This window comes from Protopterus annectens, chromosome 7.part1 (assembly GCF_019279795.1).
Source record: "Protopterus annectens isolate FY-2018-M chromosome 7.part1, PAN1.0, whole genome shotgun sequence".
NCBI lineage: Eukaryota > Metazoa > Chordata > Ceratodontiformes > Protopteridae > Protopterus > Protopterus annectens.
Window position 1 is genome coordinate 388,485,457 of NC_056740.1, and position 14,944 is coordinate 388,500,400.

General features: G+C 39.6%; 1 protein-coding gene across 2 annotated transcripts in view; it reads right to left on the minus strand.

Annotated features, from left to right (window-relative positions):
* The window catches only part of ARPP19 (cAMP regulated phosphoprotein 19), a 238,591-nt gene extending 225,203 nt beyond the window's left edge, over positions 1-13,388 (minus strand). Inside the window, exon 1 of one of the 2 annotated variants that reach the window (XM_044078842.1) lies at positions 13,192-13,388. In XM_044078842.1, coding sequence (XP_043934777.1) covers positions 13,192-13,251 — 60 coding nt within the window. In that variant the 5' untranslated portion in view covers positions 13,252-13,388. The remainder of the gene's footprint in view (positions 1-13,191) is intronic. The other variant, XM_044078843.1, reaches the window with a different exon arrangement.
* Between the last annotated feature and the right edge of the window lie 1,556 nt (positions 13,389-14,944).

Below are 14,944 nucleotides of genomic sequence, written 5' to 3' on the forward strand. Positions count from 1 at the left end.
TTTGAGACCCTTTATCCTTTTGGTGAGGAACTTTTGGGGCCTTTCAAGCTGCATCAGGTGTCTGGTCAGATACATTCGAACGGGCATTGTACTCAATCATAGGTCTAATGAGTGATGAGTAAAGAGGCACGATGACCTCCCTTGATCTAGATGTGAATCCCTTCATGATCAGGTGGGCGATATAGAAGGTTTTCCTAACTACTTTAGCAACATGAGTGTCAAACGAAAGACTACTGTCAACTTGGGTCCCCAGATCCCTGATGACTTTTTCTGTGCTCAGTGGATTGTCACCTATATGGTAGCTAGGGGTAACCTTGTTTTTCCCGAAGGGTATGACTATGCATTTTTGGCGTTTAACTTCAGGCCATGGCTCTGGCACCAGTTATCCGTTTCTGTGAGGCCCTTCTGGAGGATATCTGTGTCAGATGTGTTTTCGACTATGGCGCCCAGTTTGCAGTCATCTGCAAACTTTGTCAGCCATAACCCTCCTGTGTTTGCTTGTACTTCAGAAAAGTAGATGCCGAACAAGAGTGGACCCAGGACTGAGCCCTGTGGGACACCACTTGTGACAGGCTTTGAGTCTGACATGGCTCCAGCAACTCTGACCCTGTGGGTTCTGTCGCTTAGCCAGTTTGCAACCCATCTTGTGATGTATGGGTTTACATTCAAGCTGATGAGTTTTTCGATGATACCTGAGTGGGGTATTGTGTCGAAGGCCTTTGCCAGGTCGAGGTAGGCTGTATGGACTGCCTTTCCTCATCAATGGCCTTGGTGACTGTCTCGAAAAAGTCAACCAAGTTTAAGAGGCAGGATCTGCCTTTGACAAAGCCAAACTGGGTTGGATCCAAAGTCTGCAAGTTCCCTATGTCTTTATTTATGAGTTCCATTATGATCCTCTCCATGGCTTTGCAGATAAGGCTTGTCAAGCTAATGGGGCGGTAATTTCCAGGGTCTGTGGAGGCACCGCCCTTATGAAGTGGGACCACAGTCGCCGTGCGCCACTCCTTGGGTACGTATCCTGAGGTGAGGCTAAGATTAAACAGCTGTCCTAACTGTGGGTTTAATTCCTCGTTGAGTTCATGAAGCACACAGCCGGGGACACCATCCGGTCCCATGGATGCTGTGTTTTTGCCTTAGTGAGGGCAGTTCTCACCTGGGCGTTGGAGATGTTTGGGGGCTACAATCCTCTGGAATAGATATCTCTCCTTTGGGGAGGGGAGAAGTTTGCACTGAACCTGTCAGCCAGTATGTTAGCAATGTGTGTAGGTTCAGTAATTTTCACATCATTTTGAACTAATTCTGAGCATATCTGGGAGTTTCCTCCTAGGTTTCTAACATAGCTAAAGAAGGCCTTATGATTGTCTTTAGAGTCCTTGGCGATTTTTCTCTCAAAATTTGCCTTGGATGATTTTATGAGAGCTCTTAGTTTTTACTTATAATGATCAAAGGTGTCTTACCTTTCAAGGATTTTGCTCTATCTTGTAGTAGCTTCCTCCTTTTGTTGTAGAGCTTGTTTATGGCTGGGGTCCACCAGACTGGACGCTTGCCTTTGGTACAGAGAGTCTTAGTTTTGTTTGGGATTGCCTGATCCATGCAGTCCTGTAGGTGCTGGTAGAAGGCATTTGTAAGTGATTCAGCGGTTTGAGTAATGTTTACCACTGGCTCAGGGGCCTTAAAGGAGACCACACTAGTTTTTAGAAGTGTGAAATCGGCTTTTGAGAAGTTTTTCACTGTGGTGTTTTTCGTTCCAGGTGGGGCGGGATGAGGACCTCCAGTGAGATTAGTTTATGATCTGATCTCACCAGTGAGGGTATACTTCGGTGTTGAACATTTTGATCCCATGTTTGTGATGATGAGATCAAGTATGTTTTCACCTCTTGTGGGGATGGTGACTAGTTGTTCCATGGCATTTGAGTTTATGAACTCCAGGAATCTTTGGGTTAGAGTGTTCGGGCTTGAGTAGTGTTCCCAGTCTATATTAGGGTAGTTGAAGTCACCTAGTATGATGGTGTTTGGAGATACATTTATCCTCCAATGTTTTCAGGAAGGCCATGTGAGGTTCCTGAGTTTGAGAGGGTGGCCTGTAACATGCTACAAATTGCAGAGCAGTCTTGCCTATGGTTAATTGCACCTGGATGGTCTCAGATGCATCGTGCGTTGCCACCAACCTTGAGGTGTGGGTGTCCTTTATGAATATGGACACCCCTCCTTTCTTGGTGTTGTCCGGATTTTGGGGCCGGAACGTATGATATGAGGTGAAACCTGTTAGTGCTGGGGTGCTCTCAGGAGCCTTGAACCAGGTTTCTGTCACAGCACAGACATCGATGTTCTCCATATTGAGAAGGGCCTCGAGTGCGTGCATCTTGAGATTGAGACTTCTGGCATTGAGCAGCATTACCCTTAGTTTTTTCCTTTTTGGTGTTCTAGGGTGGTAGGTTTAGAATTTGAGCCTTGCCTAAAAAGGCACTATGGGGTGGCAAGAGCCTTTGCCAATATCCGGAAGCCCAGGGTGACAGGTGCAAGCCGTCCCTTGCGAAGCAGCGTGGCTTGTCCAGCATGTCATCCCAGGCAGACAGACATTGGATCCCCTTTGAATGTCACCAGAATTTAAGCCAATTATTAAAGCTGATCATCTTATCACTGTATTGTGGCATCATTCTAGGTGAAGGTAGGATACTGCTCAAGGTCAGGGTCATACCTGCCTGGGCTACATAATCAGAGAGCTCCTCGATGTCCCTTTTCATGTAGTCCAAGGAGGTACGTCTCAGGTCGTTGACACCAGCGTGGAGTCGTACTTGTACCTGCTGTTGAGAGACCTGAGTGCTTGCGTTATGTGGCGGATTCTAGCGCCCGACAGGCAGCTTACTGTGACCTTCTCCTTACTCAGTCTGGTGAGCGGGACGTCAGTGTGTCTGACTATGGAATCACCAATGACAAGTGTGTCTGGCATTTTGTTTGGCCTTAAGGGCTGTACTGTTTGACACTCTGACTGTGTGGTCTGTGTGTTGCATGTGTTGGGTCGTGAGGTGGTATTTGTTTGGGTGTCTGCTTTGGTGGCCTCTGCTGTTTTGGTAAATTTTTGACCAGAGCCTCCGAGTATGTCTTTGTGTGAGTATGTGTATGATTTGAAGTTGTGATGGTACCATGTGTGACTGGGTATGTATTGTGTGTGGTTGCCTTCTCCTCCTGTCTGGTCTTGCCAGTCCTATGTTGAGAGAGCTCAGCCTCCAGTTTGGCCGTATAGTTGCATCTCTCGCATGTATTTGTGTTTTGTGGGAGAAGGAGAGGATTGTCTGTGTACATGAGGCAATTGTAACATTGCCTCAATATTCCCAGGTTCACCAGTTGAGCTGGAGAGGACACTAGCAACTGATCCCTCGACATACTAGAAGTAGTAGATAAAGAACTTTCAAAGGACTCGGGGAAGTGGGTTTTGGGCTGGTGGGGTACTATCTATAATAAGAGTGCTTTATCAAGGTGCAAGTACTGTAGGAGTAAGTGCTAGGCTTTACAGATAGAGAATAGTCTACTTGGGAATCAAGTAGAGATGAACTTTTCAGTTATAGGATATGCTGGTTAGATCAGCAGTACAGTTTAGCGTGTTTTATAGCAGGGGGCTGAAGGGAGCTAGGAATTGGCCCAAAACGACCAATGGACTACTAGTTTCTGGCTGAAACTTCACCAAATCAGACAAAAGGCTCAGTGCTTCCCACTCCCACTGGTAAGCAAAGAAACTTCCCTCCTTCCTAATAAGGCAGTGGATCAGTAACAGGAACTAAAAACATTAGCAACAATTAGTAACTTAAAGTGCAATAAACAGTGTAAAATGCAGAAATCACTTAAAGTAGCAGTAAAACAGGCGAAATGTAGTCGCTAGCTTAATAACAGTGGGAAAGCCACAAAAAATACTTATATCTGGTAGAAAGTCACTCTTTTAGCTCTCTGCTGCTTGGATCACTCTGCAGGCCACCACGAGGATCTGTGCAGAGTTGGTACAAGCTGGAAAACACGTGTTTAGCGTGTTTTATAGGAGGGGGCTGAAAGGAGCTAGGAATTGGCCCAAAACGACCAATAGACTACTAGTTTCTGGCTGAAACTTCACCAATTCGGACAAAAAGGCTGCTCAGTGCTTCCCACTCCCACTGGCAAGCAAAGAAACTTCCCTCCTTCCTAATAAGGCAATGGATCAGTATGTCCTTAGGAAGGGGCAGACTGTGCTGATCTTAGATTTGCACACAACTATACATCTTTGTCCACAAGGAAACAAGGGTATAACATGGCTAAGCTTATACAGGCCTTAAGGAAATAGCCTAGTAACCTCCTACGATCACCGAATACCTTCAGTTACCAGTCACTGTTCACCAATCATTAGAAGAGATTTTTTCACTCCCAATCCAGTAGTGCCCAGACAATCAATCTACAACTAAACTTCTGACCATGCTTTTTCTGTCCTTTGCTCCAAACTCTGGGATGCCCTCTAAACCAAACACAATTCACTCTAAACTCAAAAATATGTAGAAATCCAATAAACCATGAAAGTAAAACTCCGCGTGTTCAGACCACAATCTTCTTTAATACACAAAAAGTAAAATTCAGTAGATTCAGCACTATCGTCTGCTGCAAGCAGACTTCATCAGAATATCAAATACACAGTCCCTCTCTTTTTTATATTCTTGATTTAAACAATTTACTACATAATTATTGTGAATTAATAGTTAATTAAATCTGTGAATTGGAGCAATTATAACACAAGTACTCCGTAAATGCATCTCTTCCTTGTATGGTCATGCCACAAACAGGAAGTGTATGTAAACAAAAATCTTTGAAAAACATACTTTTCTAAATGCTTTACGTTCTGCTTTTCAGAAATTTCTTTCCTTTCTTTTCCATACAAGGCAAATTAATGCACAGATTAAATTAATTACACACTCTTCTGTTTTTGTTTGTAATATGATATAAATGTGTAATAAAAATTATATAAATACATGAACACATGATGAATAATTAAATATATACATATAAGTTTGAATAAATAAATTACTAACAATATTTACAGAGGTCATTTATGGGAACTTGTTTTGGAAAATAACAAATTTACAATCATTTCATACTTTTAACCTTCATATAATTTGTAAATATGAAATATAATTCATGTAATGCCTTGTAAATCTGTTCGTTAAAATTTCTAGTAAAAATGTCACCCTTCTTAATAATACCTATTATATAGTGTATTAAATTCTCATTATATTTTGAGTAATTTTCTTTTCTATTTATATGATAGTTTTAAAAAAAACTTTTATCATTTAAATATTAAAAAATGTTCAACGTTATATATCAAATAAAAATGTTAAAATTATCAAAATGCTATTCTAATTTTCATTATTTAAAACAGGAAAATCTCACTAAAGAACATAACAATATTAAAAGTAAAATATAAAGTTAAAGTTACTGTGACATAAACACCGGTGCATGATTTACATAGTTCTTGTGTTACTTATAAAATTAATTTATATATTATTTATCCGAAAACACTGATGCAAAAGGCAGTGTGGAATGGAATTGAATATTGTATCACCCATGAGGCCATATTCATTTTGGATGAAAAATTTTTTATTATATATACTTTTCTTAAAATTGTATACTTAAATTGTACATATTTTTATGCTTATTTATTAGTTTAAACTTTTAGATCCTTGAGGCCTTATCTATTAGTATGGATTTAATACTTATATATTCATTAAGCCCTGGGGGGGTATTTGATCTTAACAATAATTGCCATCTTATTTCTTTCTGCAATAAAACGTTTTTAATATTACCCCCCCTAGTGTCCATTTTGATAATTTCCAAAATTCCAAACTTAAAATCTGTAAAACTTTCACACTCCAAAGAAAGTTTAAACAAAGCATTTGTCTCCTTTTAATATCGTGGGTATGTTCGTAAATTCCCTCTCAGAGTCCTCTCAGTCTTACCCACGTAAAACGAATCACATTTAGAACAAATAGCCAAATATACCAACATCTTGCTCCTACAGTTACCTTTACAGAATGTAATCTTACTTTTTAAACCATTCTTAAGTGTGATTTCTACTAATGGATTAATATATGCACACTGCCTGCATCTACCACATTTTGTGGTACCTTTCTTTTGGTCGTTGTTTTTTGTGTCGGCCTCAAAGATTCTTTTGAAGTTTTTTGCAGTTTTATATGTAAAATTTGGTTTTTTTCCAACCACTTCGTAAATATCTTTATTAGTTTTAAAAATACTCCAATTATTTTTTATAATCCCAGTAAAACAATCTGAGAAGCCGTTGTATTCAACTATGCACGCACTTTTATAATCAATATTTTCATCAGTATTCGTGTTGTTGGGGATACATTTTTCACCTAATAATGGTTTAAATTTTATACCCCATCCCTGATATACTTCTGTTAAAATGTCACCTACAAATTGTATTGGGTACCCCCTTTCTATAAATTTTTCCAATATAAAGGAGAACTCTTTCTCCAAGTCTTGTTTTTGTGAAGTCATTCGTGCAATCCTTACAGCTTGACCCTTAACTATACTTTTCTTTTGGTGTAGGGGATGTTGGCTGTTGAATTGCAAATAACTATTACACCACGTTTCCTTACGAAAAATGTTAGATTTAAAACCACTAGTTGTCTTACTTAAAGTGATGTCCAAATAGTTTATATTTTGCTGTTCAATCTCATGGGTGAAGGATAAGAAAGAAGTGGTTTGATTTATATAAGACATAAAGTCTTTTAAGTCATCAGGGGTATCTTCTTCCCATAGTAAAAAAATATCTAAAAATCTCAGATAAATTTTTATATTTTTCATATATGGGCTTTGAAAAATACTTTCTTCCTCCCATCCGAGAAGTACCATATTAGCATATATGGGGGCACATGCGGCCCCCATAGCTACTCCAGTGACTTGTTTATAGTATTCTCCTTGAAACGTTATGAAATTATTGTCGAGGACCATTTCTGTCAACTCTATTAATAATTTTCTATTGTCATCTGTTGTATTATAGTATTTGTACACACTGTTCTCAAAATATTCAAACCCTTAAATTCTAGGAATACAATTCACTCTAAAATTTAGAGATACAGTGGGGCTTGTTAAGCAGGAAGGTCTATAAGGACTTTGCACATTTTAAATTAACATTAAAGCTCTCCAGCCTAGTAGGCCCTCTTTGCAGGCCTCCCTCCAAACACTGCCACACATGAAGCCTACTACTTGTGCAAGAATAGCTGTATTAGACTAACTGTACGAGTTGACAAGCGCCATACAATTCTTTAAGATGAACTTGTTTTGACCATTCTGAATTAATTTTGAATGCTAGCAGGTTGCGGCAGAAACAAGAAAAGTCCCATCACCTATCTGGAGTGCCTCACCCCTCGAGTGCCAGGTATTTGGTGCTCATCTCAGAGCGCGATATAAAGCAAAGACCCCCGCCCCCCTGCTGAAGTGAAGCAAGCAGTTGAGAGAACAGACATCTGCAAAAATTAAATACGGGTACTAATGATCATCCGCCTCAACACCTCTCACATGGGGGGGGGGGGCTGCTCCCTTCACCCTAGCTATGCTTCTACTTGACATCACAGGCCAGGTAAATGGGACCTGCACTCAAGCGTCCCCATTCAATAAGGAGGATACAAAAGTCAGACTTCCTACATGCTGAAAAATAGCTTAGGATTCAATGGATCAGCAAGTTTTATGCTTTAAAGCCAAACAAACAAAGTGGGCTCAGCTAAGCTGCACCACATAAATCACCCTTTCAGTAAATGATTTTGCTTCACTGGGAACCCAGAAAGCCATGAGTCGATCCTTCTCTCTTACTAGGGCACACTGGGAGGGAACTGGAGTGTAGGACAGAGCTCCATACCTGTACCACCCCACCAAAGGTAGCTACCGATTAGAACAGAGAAGCATCACATATACTGGCTAGTAAGCCTCAACTCCTCCCTCTTAACTGTGCAACTAGCACTACAGCTACAGGCATGATCACATACATAGAGTTTTGAAGAGCACCACAGTAGTGATGCAATTAAGTGCAGCTGTGATTTGGGTGGCAGTGGTGCAGCAGTTACTGTTGTTGCCTCACAGCAAGAGGTTCTTTGGTTCGATTCTCTGCTGGGATGCCTTCTGTGCAGAGCAGGTCTTCCCTGCAATCATATCGGAGCACCCAGAGAAAACCAGTTTCCTCCATATTCTGAAGATGTGCAGTAGATGGATTGGACACTAAAGTGGCCAGATAAGAGAGCGTATCGTACAAATGATCTACTATGGCAGGGCTAGCCACCTGGCAGTGTACCTTGGCTTAAGATGACTATCACTGCTGAAGTGACACCCTAGCCCACGGTGCAAAATGGGAACTGGGGTTGAGGATGGATAAATACAAGAAGTGCAGCTATTAGAAGTTACACATCTGCCATGAAACTTGCTCACAAGCTATGAACCCGTCGTGTCAATCTAAAACAGGACAAGCAAGGCAATTTAGCTTCACCCAACGAAGCTCCCATTAGGGAGAGCAGGCTACAACTTTGCACTGCTGTACATAGTCGTGTTACAGGGAACTTTGAGTCAGACTGTTGCAGAGCATTGCAAGTGCTAAATGTGAAGAGGAAACACCTATAAACTACTGCATTCACATGCTGCACAAAACCCCTCACCGATCTGTAAAGATCTCCATACTACAAAGCAGTGGACTTTCACAATTACAAGCCTTCTGCATGTACAACAGCACTCTGAATTCTACCTCAAAGCCAAAGGTCTACCCCTCTACAAAAGCACGGGTACAGACAGCACAGCCCCCTGTCCCAGTGTGCATTTTTTGCTGGCATCCCCGTTTCTCAAACATCCTGCAGTACCTGCCACTGAACTCGACACCGCTGTAAGAGGCTCTTATGCAAGTATTTAATGTCCATCATCATATTACCAGCATCACACTTAAAGATGATTTTTAGTCTAACAAAAGTAATGGGTCAATGATTACTACTCCACCCACACAGATTCCCTCTCAAATTTAGTTGCCTTTCCCTTTAAAATCCAAGGCTAAGAATGGCAGAGAAAAATATGTTTCCCCTTGTATAATCCTGATCAGTCAGTATTACATGCAACGCTTGGTTGAGGCAAGTCAAATAGCTGGGGAGTAATGTTTAAGACACCATGTTCACAAAGTTAAAAATCTGCAAGTTCAGGCTGATCTATATAGACCCAACTGTACTTCAGTGGAGAAAAACAGCGGTTCTGTTACCTTCAAAGCACTTGTTCCAGTGCTCATTAGATGCTGCATTAGAAATGGCAACTAAAAAAGGGACAAAGCAATGAGACAAGCCGAAGCAGTAAAAAAGTAGAAACAGGCAGTACTATTTGCTATGAGACAGAAACCACAGTAAAATTGGCCTGCCAGTCATTTCTGTACGTATAACACCAGAAAAAGAAAACATGTGGCATTGCACCATCTCCCCAACTCATGCCAGGTTAACAAAATAAAAATGCTAATATTGGCAGTTCTGTATTAGTATACAGAAAGCTCAACACAAATTCAAGTTTCCTTCAAGGAACAAACACTAAATTTTAGGTGCAGTTGACCTTAAGCTACTCTGAAAATAGATTTACATCAATGCATTTGCAGAGCCAGAAATCAACCCAGAAAATTAACAGGTCAGTCAGATTACAGTTATGCCACATTTGCTTAGGTCAACTAATTATTTGCAGCCAAGATAAGAAATGAAACAGCATTTAGCCAGAAAAAAAAACACTTGTGTACTTTTAGCTAGCTGAGGATTTAGTGTGAGTTTTATTACTCAAAACCCAGAATGTCCTCCTTAAACTGTCTAGTAATTTTCTTCCACAGCTGCTTCACTTTCCACAGCCTTGTTATTTCTGAAGATGAGTCACCACGTACATTTGCTTTAGATGCAGATGAGAAGTGCTACTGCCTGCTCTTTGGCTAGGATGCTTCATTTTTTTCTTTGTATACTTTTACACCACGCTGTGAGAATAGACCACTTAGAAAATCAAAGCTTATCTATCATAGGATATGATTACGCAAAATTGGCATAAAAATCAGCTAGTCACAACAAACAGTTTTAGAAAAAAATTCAAACAGCTACACCTCACTTTTTAAACTTAAGTCAGAACAAATAATCAGATTAAGCCTAAAACCTTTTTCATGGGAAGCTCAGTGGCACGTTTAAGAATTTCTCCTAGTCCATTACTCATTTCAAGAGCTGTAGTGTGATCCTTTACATTCACCTGTCCCATCAGCAAATAAAGATGGGACCCCAACTTAAAGTTTTCATTTGAAAGAATTCAGGAATACAGCACTCCCCCCTCCATTTTTTTTTACTGCAATGCAGTGAAAACAATGGAAGTTAACAGTTTACATGGGATTACAACCTAGAGTCAGTTTATCTTCCAGGAAAAGCAAATAAGCATGACATTTCGATCAAGGCTGTGCAGAGTATATACAGAAATGCAAGCAATTGTCAGCAAATTGTTCTCTGTTCTGGAATGGAGTTGAATTTGGCCAATTTGCTTTTAAAAGTCACAAGGGTACTAAGAAAAGCAGTACAACTTGCCTTAACCGTATCTCAGGAAACAAATTCAAGTATGGTATGACAGTCGTAACCACCACATCATGGCCACTGTTGTATGTGACAGGGAGACCAGAAGAGTTGTTTCATATACATCTTTGCACGTCCACAAGCAACTCAAACGCATGGCAAATACATCATACAATAGCAGGAGGAATAGTTTAAGTGCCTGATTAAAACACTGTTCCTTGCTCTAAACCTCCACTTTTCTATAAAAGAAATGTGAGCACATATAATTCACTCAGACGAATCAACCTGAAATTTTGTGAAAGGGGTAGTGGAAAAAGTGTACATAAAATATTCATTGTTTAGCAGTGAGAAGAAACAGTGCAAGCTACCCTTTTTCAGAAAAATCTTAAATGATCCCCTCAGCGAGGGGCAGTGGCAGTCTTAAGTGTTTATTAGCAGAACTGAATTTAGTGCAGCTAAACTCTGTATAGGATACCAGTTTTACTGCTGAAATGGGATATAGTTCAATATGAGAAACCTTACTGTACAACCACTATATAATGATGCACACACAGAGGAATGTTTAAAAATTTACTCCCATACATCCAATTTCTCTCTCACCCATCAACTACTCGCCACACAATATATTTTATTGGTTGTAGCTGCAACACATGGCACTGACCACCATTTCAGCTCCCAAGAATAACCTGGCATGAGTGTCCTATAAACTGTATGTATGTATGCACAACCAAGTGCTGGGAATGGCATAACAGCAGCAATACCAGAAGTTACAGATCCGATACATTTTCTGCAGTGGCCTAAAGGTTTGATTCTTTTGCTAAATCCTGGTCAGCAGTAAGCAGAACCTAAACTGCATTATTATTAGGATAAAATGAATCTGTACGAGACTCATGAAGGAATAAGGTTTTACTCCAAAAGGTATACAGCTTCACTTAAACCAACACAGTGAATAAATTGATGCAAAATCCATTCCTGCAGTTAAGCGCTCACACATTAACTGTCCCCAGTTTTTGCTCTGTACTGTACACTGACTTTCTAGCAAATATCAAGTGTTGCAGACACTAAAAAATGCAAAACAGATTTTCAGACTTCCTCTTCTTTACGAAAAATTACAATACACATAAAAACAATGTTGACAAACTGAATAGATTTTGGAATCTGGCCCAGATTCCAAAACTATCAGATGCATCTTTCTGGCCCAGATTCTTAATCAGATGCATCTTTAAAATTGTGCAGCCCTTACTTGCCTTTAATTCTATAGAAAATTGTGTGTGGTGGTGTGGGGCAGCTTCAAACTAAACAGTACTGCCAATGCTACTTCGGCACAACTTCAGTCTAACAGCAGTCTGCTTTTACTACTCTCTCCACAAACACCATTGCCCCTACAATGCATTTAAACATACTAAATATTCTCCTCTGGCTGTATAATACTTCTCTACTAAACACACCTCACATACAGTAGCCTTTTTAATCCCTTGGGGAAAAGAAAAGGCTGCTTAAGGAACTCTCTCCCCCCCCCCCCCCCCCTCAAAACATCTGAATCTAGGAAGTAAGAAACTGCTCTCAGACACCAGACTGCATTAAATTCCCAAACTTGAGGCTACATCTTACAAATGTTACCACAAACACGAGCTAAAGGAGACTTACACTGGAAAACTAGGTCACAAGAAACAAGTTAAAACATGTTAAATTTAAAGCAGGCAAGGAGAACACACAGACCTTATATTACTTCCACACAGTATCCCTTCATTAATTTGCAAGGAAAAGCTGCAGCCAAAACAATCCACTAACGAAAAAGATGGGCGCAGAACATCAGCTGATGCCACCCACAAGTCTTTGTTTTATCACAAACATCGAGAAACAAGTTTATCGGGTTTTCCAAAAGAAACGTTAGTATACAAAACCCGCACAAAGGGAATACACAACAGGAAGTGGGGAACGCATGAAATCACACATGCATTAAACACCAAACTAGTTCCATTACAAAGAACTAACCTACAAGCATCCAGTCATGACACCAAGATTCCCGAGCTGATAAACTAGTCAGTAAATACCACCAAAAGGGAAATGGTACTAAAAGGGAAATGCAGTACCATTGTTTAAAAGGATGTCACAAATATACGTCCCATCAGACACTGCTGCAATGCGAAAACCCAAGTTAAAATATGCCCAAGTAAAGGGCGCTGTCACCCCAACACCCGGAATTCAACGAGTTACAGACTCGTTGCCATCTCTAAACTTAACAAAGTAAGTCTAAACTAAGTACAAAAGCTTCCTTTAACACGCTTCACAAACCCAGGGGAACATTGAACGCCAACCAGAAAGGCTGGAGATAAAAGCAAGGCATCAGGGGGATTACCATAGCAATGAGTGCCGACTAAAATTATCGAGGTTAAACAAACATAACTAAAAAATAAACAAAGACAGCACAAATACAAGCTTTAAATAAACACGATTCCTACGTTCTCTTTATTTTACCCTCAAAAAAAACAACTGCACTTTATATTTAAACAAAACACCTATGTCCAATAATCTATATAACACAATCAGATTCCTATATACTTTAAACAAAAAGCATACAGCGGGGTCTAAGCATCCCATAACACAACCGACTCACTTTTTGTTCTTCAGCCGTACAAGAATGAATCTGACGAAGTCTCTCACTCACTAATGACATGGTCAGCGTTCAGAAGTAACAATTTCTATCTCTGCTTACGTCCCACCAGGAACTCCTCCTCTTAGCCCAGCCTCAAGTCTTCCATTTTTAACGTCACCATCTTGCCGCAGTAAGACGCGCAACCAGCTGTCAATGACTGGGCGTAAAGTAATTTTAATACTCAGGGGGATACTCAATAGCAAATCCCGCCCACCTTCTTTTCTATCCGCGCCTTCAAGTGATGTAAAGATATCTTAAATAAATATTCATACACTACTATTAATTGATATCATAATTTAGCCAATGAATATAAAAGCTTTGCTGTTAATTGTGTTTTCATTAATGACGTCAGTGAGACGCGCTTGTGGCTAATATTAACAAGAATTTGATTACCGATGCTTTGCGGAGGTATGGTGGCACAATGTTAATGCATAATTCCTAAGTATGCATTTTCGTTCCTCTCAACTGTCCAGATTTTCACAGAATGACCAGATGTTTGACTCGCATGCTTCGCTATTCCTCATACCATTTATAATTTTCTGGCAAATCACTTGGTTGATCTGAGGAAGGATTTAAGTCACTAAATAAAGACATACGTTTGAGTTTCCGACTTCTAATACTTCAGAAAATGTGTGTTAAAACAAACCCTGTTACTTTAGCAAGTTTCTAAGTTTATAACAGCAATATTTAAAATGTGTACCTATTTTTAGGCCATTGCCCCCATTTTGTAAGTCTCTGTTCAGATTTCTGGCATTAAGAGGTTGAGAGGTATGCTGAGCTCATCTGTCTAGAATTTCGCAGAATGTTCAGATTTTTACATCACATTTTCTTTTTTGTCTGTTCCTCATAAAATGCGAGGTTTTCAGAATATAATAATATATACGTTGACGCAAAGGCTACTCTATTCAAGTGACTGCACGTTTATATGAGCAAAATTGTACAATCTGTCCCTAATTTGGGGGCGTTTGTTAATCCCCTCCCCCTATTTTTGGCTTTGTCTAGAATTCTTGAGCTAAAAGTTTGAGAGGTACTGTATGCCTCAATCTGTAACTGAAAAAGCTCCTGAAAATAGGTGACATTTCACCGAAATCCGGGACACCTAATTAGAATAAACTATGCATTTTCCTAGTCGATGGAGCAGAATTACAGCTACAAGCGAACCAGCAGATTAATCTATGGACGGTAATATTTTAGGTATAATATTAAGATGCCAGTAATATCTCTGTCCCCACTTAATGTAATACTATCTGTAATTAATTCATATATATTTTTACATCTTTTGCGCGAGTTAAGAAATCATCATGAATAAAATATATTTCCTAGACATTACCAATCAAAACTATGATGCAGTAGATTACAGGCGTATGAAATAGTCTTGAATACGCTCACCAGTAGATATGATAAGTGTACTAAGGATTCTGTCGATGAGTATTCATTATTAACGTCTCAGTTACTAACATTTTACATATAAAACGCAGATGTACAAGTTAAACAAAAAACTTTTGGCGGAATTACAAAATTAAAAAGAAAGGGGTACTATTTAATTTTCAAAAATTACACCAGCATTTAAAACGGTCTAGTTTAAATAAAGTGCAGGAGTTGCATGTCTTTCTTATCAAATCTTCTAGATATTACGACGAACTCAGCTTGCTCTCAAGAGTTGAAAGGCATATTATGGCATAATTTATTTACACAGAAACTCAGAAATAAGAGA